At 42.3% G+C, this 11809-nt stretch overlaps 1 protein-coding gene across 1 annotated transcript; it reads left to right on the top strand.

Annotated features, from left to right (window-relative positions):
* The first annotated feature begins 7342 nt into the window (after positions 1-7342).
* On the top strand, positions 7343-8598 carry LOC138909785 (uncharacterized). The gene is made up of 2 exons (XM_070201001.1): positions 7343-7481; positions 8012-8598. The coding sequence occupies exons 1-2, from the start codon at positions 7343-7345 to the stop codon at positions 8596-8598; spliced, it is 726 nt and encodes a 241-aa protein (XP_070057102.1).
* Positions 8599-11809: the final 3211 nt, after the last annotated feature.

Below are 11809 nucleotides of genomic sequence, written 5' to 3'. Positions count from 1 at the left end.
ACTAGCAAAAAGCAACACCGAAACATCAAATAATGCTATAGAAAACAAACCCAAATGATAAAGGCTGAATCTTTAATTAAATACACAAAGTCAATCAAAAAGTCAACCCGGGTCCTCACCTCGAAACCCCGCAATGCTTATTAATTCCGACAAGCCCATTCGAATATGAGTTCAGCCACACTAATTTCACTCAAATCCGACTCTGAATCGATGTTCAAAACTCAATCATTCACTTTAGAAAAGTTTAGACATAAACCCCCCACTTTCTCTTTTAAATTCACCAATCAATAGCCAAAACTAAAGATAGAATCATGAAAATAATCAAATCCGAGTAAAAAATACTTACCCCAATTCATGTGGTGCAGACCTTCTCCAAAATAGTCCAAAATCGATCTCCATATCTCCAAATTTGATAAAATGAACAAACCCTCGAACTAAATCTTCCAGTGAATATGCTTTTGCAATCACTTAGTCGCATCTGCAACAGCCGCTTCTGCGGTACAAATCTCGTATCTGCGTGTACTCCTCCTCAGGTCGCCCATCGCATCTGAGAAAGGCCAACCGCATATGTGGCTCCTCTAACTCAGAAGCTCAAACCCCCACTCAGGCCCAATTCTGCAGGTGTGACTTCGCATCTGCGACCAATCCTACATATATACGGCACACCAGAACCAACAACTCAAGCAAACTCCAAAATGACCCAAACCAATCCGAAACACGCCCGAAGCCCTCGGGACCCTGTCCAAATATACCGACAAGTTATAAAACATAACACAGACCTACTCGAGCCCTCAAATCACATATAACATCCAAACCACAAATCGCATCTCAAATCAAGCTTAATGATCTATTAAACTTTTAACTTACAAAACTCGTGCTGAATCATATCAAATCAACTCGGAATATCCTCATATTTTGCACACAAGTTCCAAATGACATATCAAATTTATTCCAACTCCCAAAATAACAATCCGAATACGATAGCATCAAAGTCAACTCCCGATCAAACCTATGAACTTTCCAAATATTCAAATTGTCAACTTTCGTCAATTAGAGTCAAACCTTCTAGAAATATCCAAATACAGACCCGGGCATATGTCCAAGTTCAAAATCACCATCCAGACCTAATGGAACCATCGAAACCCCGATCCTAGGTCAAATACACAAAAGTCAAACTTGGCTAATTCTTCAAATTTAAGCTTCCAAATTGAGAATCATTCTTCCAAATCGATCCCGAACCACCCGGAAAAAAAAACCGACGATACACACAAGCCATAATACATCATATGAAGCTACTCAAGACTTCAAACTACCGAACTGAATACAAATGATTAAAATAACCGGTCGAGTCATTACACATAAGCAGTGCTCGGGGCCCTAGAGACCCCTGTGAACTCTGAAGTGCTAGGGGTTTATAGGGAAACCTTGTAAGGGAAGTGTGATACACTCTAGCCAATGGTTATTGGCTTTAATTAATCTTTAGAGGGTTATCACAAATAAAATTTGACTTGCCTTATTTACTTTAGATTATAATTATGCCCCTTTTTTATGTATCTGTTTTTACTTCCCATCTGCGAGTACTAATTAAGTTTCCCTTCTTCTTTTGCATGAGCATATTGAGCCTGCTAAGTTCATTGTGAATTCTAGACCAAGTTCAATGAATTGGTCTGCCTCTCCTCATCGCATTTATTATTAGCCCATCATAAAGTCCAGTTCCTCTCCTTTACTCTGTATTACTACCGTTGTTAGCCCATTTCTGTATACGTTGCATTATGAAGCTAACACTACAATTATGTGTTTTTTGTTGTGATTTTTCTTTTTAGAAAGTGATCTTAGCATAAATTAATCTCGAAGGGTAGAAGAAAAATATGATTAAGATAACTTTTCACTTTACAAGATTAATAACCTTCAAAATCTGAATATGTATCATCTGTTTTATCAATTAAATTCTTTCATTCACTTGTATTTTTCAAGTTTAAACGAAATGATTTTGAATTTTCGGTTGAGTCACTTGGACAAATTCGGCAACAAAACATTTCAGAAAGAGGCGATTGCATAATACAAAATGGATATGTATTTTACAAGGATGGAAAATCATTTGGGAAGTTGAATAACTTAGACCAAACGAGTCTTCTAAATACAGTCAAGGTATACATATTTTATGTTTCTTTTAGGTACATGAAAGGTTAAGTATTAACATAGACTCACATTTTTAAACAACTCATTATTTTGAACAAGTCTTACAACTTAGCCTTTAAATTAATCATTCTTTTCTAAAGCTATAAACCTATTTTCGAAGCAAGAATTTTTCAATAAGACAAAATATTTTATCACTTTAATTAAGCCTTCATATAGACCCATTTAGCAACCTTAATCACTAATTGACTAGGATATAAGCAATTCTTTTCCCATATTTAGCCTAAGTTTAAGGAACTACTTTTATGTAGATTCTAAGGGATGCCTAACACCTTCCTCTTAAAATAACTAGAACCCTTACCCGAATTCTCACTGGTATTGCGGACCATTAAGATGATGATATTTACTGACTTATAGGTACCCTAGTATCCTTTTAAATATTATGTGGAGACTCTTATTTTATTAATCTCAGAGGAACCACAAGTTGTATTTTATTTTGACCTATGCAAAATAGGGTGCAACAACATGGCGACTCTGCTGGAGATTTTTATACTTAGGTTCTGACCTTAGCAAACTCAGGCTAGATTTTAAACACTAGAGGATGTATGTTTATATTCTATTTGCTCAATGTTTATATGTCTTCATAGTTTGCAATTATGTATTTATTTGCTTTATTCCTAATATTATCATTGGCTTATCACAATTGCTTGTTATGTCTTTTATACACTGTCATTGAACTTTTCTATCGAGTCTTGGCCGTATACAATAACACACAAATCACACGAGGGTTATCTTTTCACTATAACCAATGGTGTATCTAGGTCGGACTGTGCGATTGTATAACATGCTCTAATTGGCGGAGCGGATGGTGTGATCTGTACAAGGTGCTCCGATTGGTAGAGCGGAGGGTGCGATTTGTACTAGGTGCTCTGGTTGGTAGAGAGGACTGTGTGATCTGTATAAGGTGCTTTGGTTGGAAGAACAAATGATGTGATTTATACAAGGTGCTCCTGTTGGTAGAGCTAATGATTCGATCTGTATGATGGACTCTGATTGGCAGAGTAGTTGCGCGACTCTAATTGTGTTAGAGATTTGGCTCCGGGATACCTGCAAAAATCAAAAATAATTTTTTTTAGCTTTGTGAGATTAAAACGAATTACGTAATAAAGTAAAGAGACTCAAAAGCTCATGAGGTTGTAGAGAATTTGACAACGATTTCGATTCTGATTGACGCCATCTGACTGTCAATCATGCACTTCAAAGTGGGGGAGGGGCGTTGATTTTTGTTGTCCGTACACTTGACCTTGCTCTGGATTCCTTTATGCTTCTTAAATGTAACGACCCGATCGGTTATTTTATTTTCTAGATCCCCGTTACTCTAAATATGACTCCTTGTATGTGATTTTACTATTTTATGACTTGCGGGGATGATTGGTTTAGGTTTGGAAGGGTTCGAGTTAAAATCGGAACACTTAGTTCTTAAATAGTGGCCTAAGATGATCGAGTTTGACTTGAGTCAACATTTTGAGTAAATGACCTTGAAACGGGGATTTGATGGTTCCAATAGGTTCGTATGATAATTTTGGACTCGGGCGTGTCTTCAAATCGACTTTCGGGTGACCCGAGAGTATTTCAATGCTTAATGTTGAAAGTTAGCTCATGGAAGGTTTTCTAGTTCTTTAAATTTGGTTTGGAGTAGACTTTGGTGTTATTGAGGTCCGTTTGGGATTCTCAACATGGGAATAGATCTGTATGTTGATTTATGACTTATACGCAAAATTTGGTATCATTCTGACTTGTCTATGTATGATTCGATGCGTTCGGAGCTAGTTGAAAAGTTTGAACTTCATAAGCTGATTCAATTTGGTTTTGGGGTGCAATTCTTGGTTTCGATGCCATTTTATATGTTCCGAGGTTTCGAGTAGGTCCTTATTATATTTATGAACTTGTTAGTGCAATTGAACGGGGTCCCGGTTGGCTTGGATGTATTTCGGACCGCTTTAAGCTAAGTCGAAAATACCAGAAATTGCTATTCTGGTTTCCTTCTTTGTGAACGCGGAGAAGGAGTCACGTTCGCAATGAAGGAATGGGGTTGGGTGGCATTTTGACCTACGTGTTCACGATAAGGGGACCACGTTCGCGATGCTTTGGGCCACTAACCTTCGCGTTTGTGCTCAGGCCTTCGCATTCGCGCTTAGGCTTTCGTATTCGCGAAGTGTGAGGCCAGCTGGGGGAGAGGGGGGGGGTCAGTCGATGGCCTTTGCGTTCGCATTGATGCTGTCGCATTCGTGATGGGGAGGTCAGCTAAGCCTTCGCGTTCGCGAAGGGCAATTTTCCCGGGCATGGCATTTTGCCTTTGCGATCGCGAGTGCCCTAATGCGATCACGAAGAAGGAATCACTAGGCAGAAAACATTTTTAAAGACGAGACTTAAGCTTATTTTTCCCATTTTTCACTTGTGTTGTTCAAATTTGGAGCTTCTTGGAGAGGCATTTTCATCAAGAATTGTAAGGTGAGTAATTTCTACCTAATGTAAGTTAAATACATAGAAATTATGAGTATATTTTAACGGGTAAAATGTGAAAATTTTAGGAGTTTGTTGAAAAACCTAGGTTTTAGTAAAAATGGGATTAGACCACGAGTATGATTATGGAATTGAGTAGAAATTATATATTTGTATTTGTAAGGATATGGGTAATATTTATTGGAAAGAATTTCCATAATCCAAGCACGTGGGCCTGGAGGTAAATTTTAGGAACCTTCCAAATTGGGTTGGGTAATTTTCCTAGAGGTTAAATTATGAACTTTTGAGCACTTATTGATTAGTTTATACGACTTTTGATTAGCTTCGGATTGCTAAGCTTCGTTTGGGTGTTCTAGTGAGGTTAAAGAGCCGGTTAGTGGACTTGAAAGTGAGGTAAGTCTCTTGACTAACATTGTAAGAGGGAATTTATCCCTTTAGGTGTATTAATTATTGTGTGCTACTTGTTGTAGGGAGATACGTACGCGCTAGGTGACGAGAGTCCGTATGTAGCTATACTCATGTTATGTCCAGGTAGACTTAGATTCACATCATGCCTTAACCGTGCTATTTGTATCTATCTTGTGTAATGATTTCCTTGGTTATGACTAAGACCGAGAATTAGAATAAATATATTGATTTAGCCTCTTACTTTTAAAATAAAATTGGGAAATATTTGATGAACTATGGATCAGTGTCTGCTCGACTTGCATGTACTTTCGCGAGCGAGGTAAATTTCTCTACTCTTATGGGATTGAGCCATTCGCCTCGGTAGTGAATTAAATTACTTTTATGGGATCGGGCCATTCATCTCGTCGGCATGGAAACACTATTCTTATGGGATCGGACCATTTGCCTTGGCAGTACTGAGTATCGCTATTCTGATTGGACAACTTCGTGCTTAGTACTTGAGACTGGATTTGGTTTGTTAACATTTGAGTTAGCTTCTTCAAGGCCGCTAATGACATGTTCAATTATGTGATATAGATTTATGTATGGAATTACTGTAATTACTTTTATTTGTTTCGTTGCTACTTGTTGTAAATTCTCCATGTCTACTCTATGTATTTTTATTATTGTTTGACCTCTAGTAAGTGTCAAGTCAACCCCTCGTCACAACTTCTTTGAGGTTAGACTAGATAATTACTAGATTTGCGTTGTTTTCTGTACTCACGCTACTCTTCTGCACTGAATGTGCAGGTACTGAGATAGGTACTACCAGTGGTCACACGGGCGCGTAACCGCACTTCTACGGAGACTTAGTGGTAAGCTTCTTGCCTTGCTCCGATCTGAAGCACCGGAGTCTCCCTCTACCTTGTTTATTATTTCTGTCTATTACCCTTCAAAAAATAGTTGTATTAGTTTCGTATATTCTCTAGATTAATCATGCACTTGTGGCACCGAGTTTTGGGGGCTTTTAGCATTTATGTACTATTGTACTTATCATTTCTGTAACTACAGTTGATGCATTTCTCATGATGGTATTTTTGTTGAGTAAAAAGTATGTACGGTTGCATGAGATCTTACTTATTTCGTTCTTTTAAAAAGAAAACTTTTGTTTTAAAGGTTAAAAAGGGATAACTAAATTTTAGGTTCACGAGTCATGAGCAGGCCTAGTAGAGTCTTGCGAATTAGTACGGAGACGTCCGTACTTATCTTCGAGAGGCTACAGGGTGTTAGGAAACCTCTCTTTCTTTATCCCCTTTCGTGCAATTGATATTGTGATAAGTATCTTTCTATTGATCTCTCATAGATGGTGAGAACGCGCAGCACTAATGTACCAGATGGTAGAGGAGCTGCTCCCCCCGTTGCTAGAGGTCGAGGTAGGGGCCAGGGGAGGGCTCCAGCTCATGTAAGAGGACGAGGGCGTCCTAGAGTTTCTCCCATTGTGGCACTAGTGGATCCTATAGAGGATCCTGTTATTGAGGAGCAGGATGAGGTGCCAGCAGCTGATCCAGCCCTTGTAGATTCCATGACTGCACCTGGATTTCAGGAGGTCATGGGTCGTATGCTGCGCTTCATGGACTCTATAAGGCATGCTAGTTTATTTCCAGCAGACCCAGCCATATCTCAAGCAGGATGGGGAGCACAGACCCCTACCGTTTAAGCTCCAAGGGACGCTGCTGCCATTTATCAGACCCCGGTGCACTACCTACGGGCGGGGCTCAGCTAGTTACATCGACTGTGCCTGAGTCCGTACCAATCGCGACCGTTGATCAGCATAAGCAGTTGGACAGATTGACTAGGCTTTGTCCCTCTAACTTTGGGGGTGAGCGGTTAGAGGACCCCAAGGATTTCATTGACCGGTGCAAGGATAAACTACGTAACATGGGGATATTGGAGTCCAACGGGGTGGACTTCACCACCTTTCAACTTAAGGGCAAGGCCTGCAGATGGTGGCAGGCTTACCTCCTTATCAAGCCAGCATGTTCACCTCCCTTGACTTGGCATCAATTTACATAGTTGTTCTTGGAGAAGTACATACCACCTTCGGAGAGAGAGGAGCTTCAGAGTCAATTTGAGTGACTCCGTTAGGGTCATATGTATGTGACCGACTATGAGGCGAGATTCACTAACTTGTCTCGCCATGCAACTATTATACTCCCCCCCAGACGTAGAGAGGGTGCATATATTTATTGTAGGTCTGCAACCTAATATTCATGTTTCTATGACTCGTGAGGCAGAGATGGGGAGTCCCTTTCATCAGGTTGTGGATATAGCTCGGAGGATCAAGTGTATTCGCAACCGCAGTAGAGATTTTGCCCCGAGGGACAATTGGCCCCGACAGTTTGGTGGATTCAGTGTCGCCCCACCTGGGGGCAGAGGTCAGTTCATGAGGGGCTAGCCTAGCAGGCCCATACAGTGAGCACCACCACCTACTCGGAGTGCCCCAACACGACCCTACTTCAGTGTTATCCCAGAGCGTACTTACCGTCCGCCAGTTATTTAGGCTTCCTCCAGTAGGTATTCATGCCATCAAGGTCAGACTTTAGGTTAGCAGTCCAATGCTCCTAGGGGTTGTTTTGAGTGCGGGGAATTTGGCCACGTGAAGAGGTTTTGTCCCAGACTTCGGGGCAAGGCCGAGCAGCAGGACCATCGGCCCATGATTACCATAATAGCTACCACACCGCCCGCTTGGCCAGCCTGAGGCAGAGGGCAGGTGGGTGGGGTCGCCCTAGAGGTGGAGGCGATGGCAGTCTGGCTAGATTCTATGCTTTTCCCGCCAGGCTAGAGGTAGTCGCCTCCAATGAAGTGATCACATGTAATATTTCTGTCTGCCGTAGGGATGCCTTGGTATTATTTTATCTAGGGTCTACTTATTCCTATGTTTCTTCTCTATTTTCTCCATATATAGATGTATCTCGTGAGTACTTGGGCGTTCTTGTATATGTATCCATGCCAGTAGGTGATTATGTTATTGTGGATCAGATCTATTGGTCCTATGTGGTGACTTTCGATCGTTATGAGACTAGAGAGGACCTTCTATTGCTCGATATGGTTGATTTCGAGGTTATCCTGGGCATGGACTGGTTGTCTTCATACCATGCCATTATTGATTTCTATGCCAAGACTGTTACCTTGGCGACGCCTGAGTTTCCCAGATTAGAGTGGAGGGGTTCGTCTGTTAGTACTTCCAGCCGGATTATTTCTTTCTTGAAGGCTCGACATATGGTCGAGAAGAGTTGTTTGGCCTATTTGGCCTTTGTTCGGGACACTACTGTAGAGACTCCCACGTTAGATTCATTGTCGGTGGTACGAGAGTTTTCCGATGTATTTCCTGCTGATCTACCAGGTATGCCACTGGATGAGGATATCAATTTCGGCATTGATTTGTTGCCAGGCATCCAACCTATTTCTACTTCACTTTATCGTATGGCTCCCAAGGAGCTGAGGGAGTTAAAGGAGAATCTTCAAGAGTTGCTTGAGAAGGGGGTTCATTAGACCCAGTGTGTCACCTTGGGGCACACCCGTGTTATTTGTGAAGAAGGAGGATCGGAGAATGCGAATGTACATTGATTACCGCCAGTTGAACAAAGTCACCATCAAGAATAATTACCTGTTTCCATGCATTGATGACTTGTTTGACCAGTTACAGGGTGCCAGGATGTTCTCTAAGATCGACTTGAGATCTGGGTATCATCAGTTGAAGATTTGTGCTTCGGATGTTCCGAAGATGGCTTTTCGGACCAGGTATGGGCACTATGAGTTTTTAGTGATGTCGTTCGGCTTGACTAGTGCCCCAGCGACATTTATAGATTTGATGAATCGGGTGTTCATGCCGTATCTTGACTATTTTATCATTGTCTTTATTGATAAGAAATTGATCTACTTGCGTAGTGTGGGGGAGAACGAGCATCATTTGAGGTTAGTGCTTCAGACCTTGCAGGAACAGAAACTATATGCTAAGCTCTCCAAGTGCGAGTTCTAGTTAGATTCCGTGGCTTTCTTGGGGCATGTTGTATCAGGTGAGGGTATTAAGGTGGATCCCAGGAAGATCGAGGTAGTCCAGAGTTGTCCTCGTCCTACCTCAGTGACCGAGATTAGGAGTTTCTTGGGGTTAGCAGGTTATTATCGTCGGTTCATGGAGGGCTTCTCATCTATTGCAGCACCTTTGACTAGATTAAGCCAGAAGAGTGCTCCGTTTAGATGGTCCAATGATTGCGAGGCGAGCTTACAGAAGATCATGACCTATTTCACTACAACACCGGTGTTAGTGTTGCCCTCCGGTTCAGGGATATATACCGTGTTTTGCGACACTTCGGGCGCTGGCTTGGGTTGTGTATTGATGTAGGAGGGGCAAGTTATTGTATATGCTTCACGTCAACTGAAGCCCCATGAGAAGAATTACCCCGTACATGATTTGGAGTTGGCCGTGATAGTTCATGCTCTCAAGATCTCGAGGCATTATCTTTATGGGGTATACTGTGAGGTTTACACCGATCATCGCAGCTTGCAACATTTGTTCAAGCAAAGGGACCTTAATTTGAGGCAACACAGGTGGCTTGAGTTAATGAAGGACTATGATATTACCATCCTTTACCATCCGGGCAAGGCGAATATTGTTGTGGATGCCTTGAGTAGAAAGGCCGAGAGTATGGGTAGTTTGGCATTTATCTTGGCAGAGGAGAGGCCATTGGCTTTTGACATTCACTCCTTAGCTAACATACTTGTGAGGTTGGATATTTTAGAGCCCAGTTGAGTTCTTGCATGTATCGTAGCTCAGACTTTGTTACTTCAGCGGATCAAGGCTCGTCAGTACGATGATCCGCACTTGCTGGTTCTTAGAGAGACGGTACTAAAGGATAGTGCAAAGAATGTTACTATCAGTGAGGATGGTGTTCTGCGACTCCAGGGTCGCCTATGTGTTCCTAATATTGATGGCTTGAGGGAGAAGATTCTAGAAGAGGTACACAGTTCTTGATATTCTATTCATCCTGGTGCTACGAAGATGTATCACGACCTGAGGCAGCATTATTGGTGGCGGCGGATGAAGAAGGACATAGTTGAGTATGTAGCGAGATGTCTCCCGAGGGAATGGAACTAGCACTATAATTCCGAGTCACCTATCCAGTATGTGAGTGAGCCCGCCCTACGGATCCTCTTTGTTCAATGGGGGAGGGGGCGTGGTGAGCGTAATAGCCCCCTCGGACATGATCTTTGTACAAGTAAGCAAAGAGCTAGTGAGGGCCGTTGCCAGCAGGTTAAGTATGAGCACCAGAGGCCATGTGGCCTACTCCAGCAGATGGTTATATCGAAGTGAAAATGGGAGCGCATCACTATAGACTTTGTAGTTGGGTTACCGTGGACGTTGAGAAAGTTTGATGCCATTTGGGTCATTGTCAATAAGCTGACCAAGTCAGCATACTTTATTTTGGTTGTGACTACATACTCTCCAGAGAGATTGGCCCAGATTTACATTCAGGAGATTGTCCGGTTGCATAGTGCGCTTGTTTCCATCATTTCAGATAGAGGCCCTCAGTTCACTTTGCATTTATGGAGAGGAGTACAGAGCGAGTTGGTCACCCTGGTAGAGCTCAGCACAACCTTTCATCCGTAGACCCACGGGCAATCGGAGCTGATAGTTCAGATTCTGGAGGATATGCCCACAACGTGTGTGATTGACTTCGGAGGGCAGTGTGATCGATTTTTGCCTTTGGCCGAGTTTGCTAATAACAAAAATTATCAGTCCAGCATCGAGATGGCTCCATTTGAGGCTTTATATGGTCGGTGATGTCGTTCGCTCATCGGATAGTTTGAGCCTATCGAAGCTAGGTTATATGGAACTGATTTAGTGAAGGATGCCTTGGAGAAGGTAAAGTTGATTTCAGAGCGGCTTCGCATAGCACAGTCCAGGAAGAAGAGTTACGCGTATTAGAAGGCGTGAGACTTATCACTTACGGTGGGCGAGAAGGTTCTCTTAAAAGTCTCGCCGATGAAGTGTATCATGATGTTAAGAAAGAAGGGCAAGCTGAGTCCGAGGTTTATTGGCCCATTTGAGGTGTTGAGGGGAGTTGAGGAGGTTGCTTATGAGCTTTCTTTGCCTCCTAGTCTATTGGTTCATCCAGTCTTCCATGTGTCTATGCTCCGGAAGTACCATGCCGACATGTCGCATGTGTTGGATTACAACACAGTTTAGTTAGATGAGAGCTTGGGTTATGAGGAGGAACCAGTTGCCATTGTTGACATGCAGGTTCTCCAGTTAAGGTCTAAGAAGATTTATGTGGTAAAGGCCCAGTGGAGGGTTCAACCAGTCGAGGAGGCGACTTGGAAGCCCGAGGAGGACATGTGGAGCAGATATCCACACTTATTCAGCATTCCAGGTATGAGTTTATACCTGTTCGCGGATGAACGTTTATTTAAGGGGTGGGGAATGTAATGACCCGACCAACCATTTTGCTTTCTAGATCCCCGTTCCCCTAATTGAGACTCCTCGTATGTGCTTTTACTATTTTATGACTTACGGGGATGTTTGGTTTATGTTTGGAAGGGTTCGGGTTAAAATAAAAACACTTAGTTCCTAAATAGTGGCCAAAGATGACTGAGTTTGACTTGAGTTAACATTTTGAGTAAACAACCTCGGGAGCGGGATTTGATGGTTCCAATAGGTTCGTATGATGATTTTAGTCTCGGGCATGTCTTCGGATCGACTATC

This window comes from Nicotiana tomentosiformis, chromosome 1 (assembly GCF_000390325.3).
Source record: "Nicotiana tomentosiformis chromosome 1, ASM39032v3, whole genome shotgun sequence".
Lineage (NCBI taxonomy): Eukaryota > Viridiplantae > Streptophyta > Magnoliopsida > Solanales > Solanaceae > Nicotiana > Nicotiana tomentosiformis.
The sequence above is the reverse complement of the archived record's forward strand: the minus strand, read 5'-3'. Positions and strand labels throughout refer to the sequence as shown.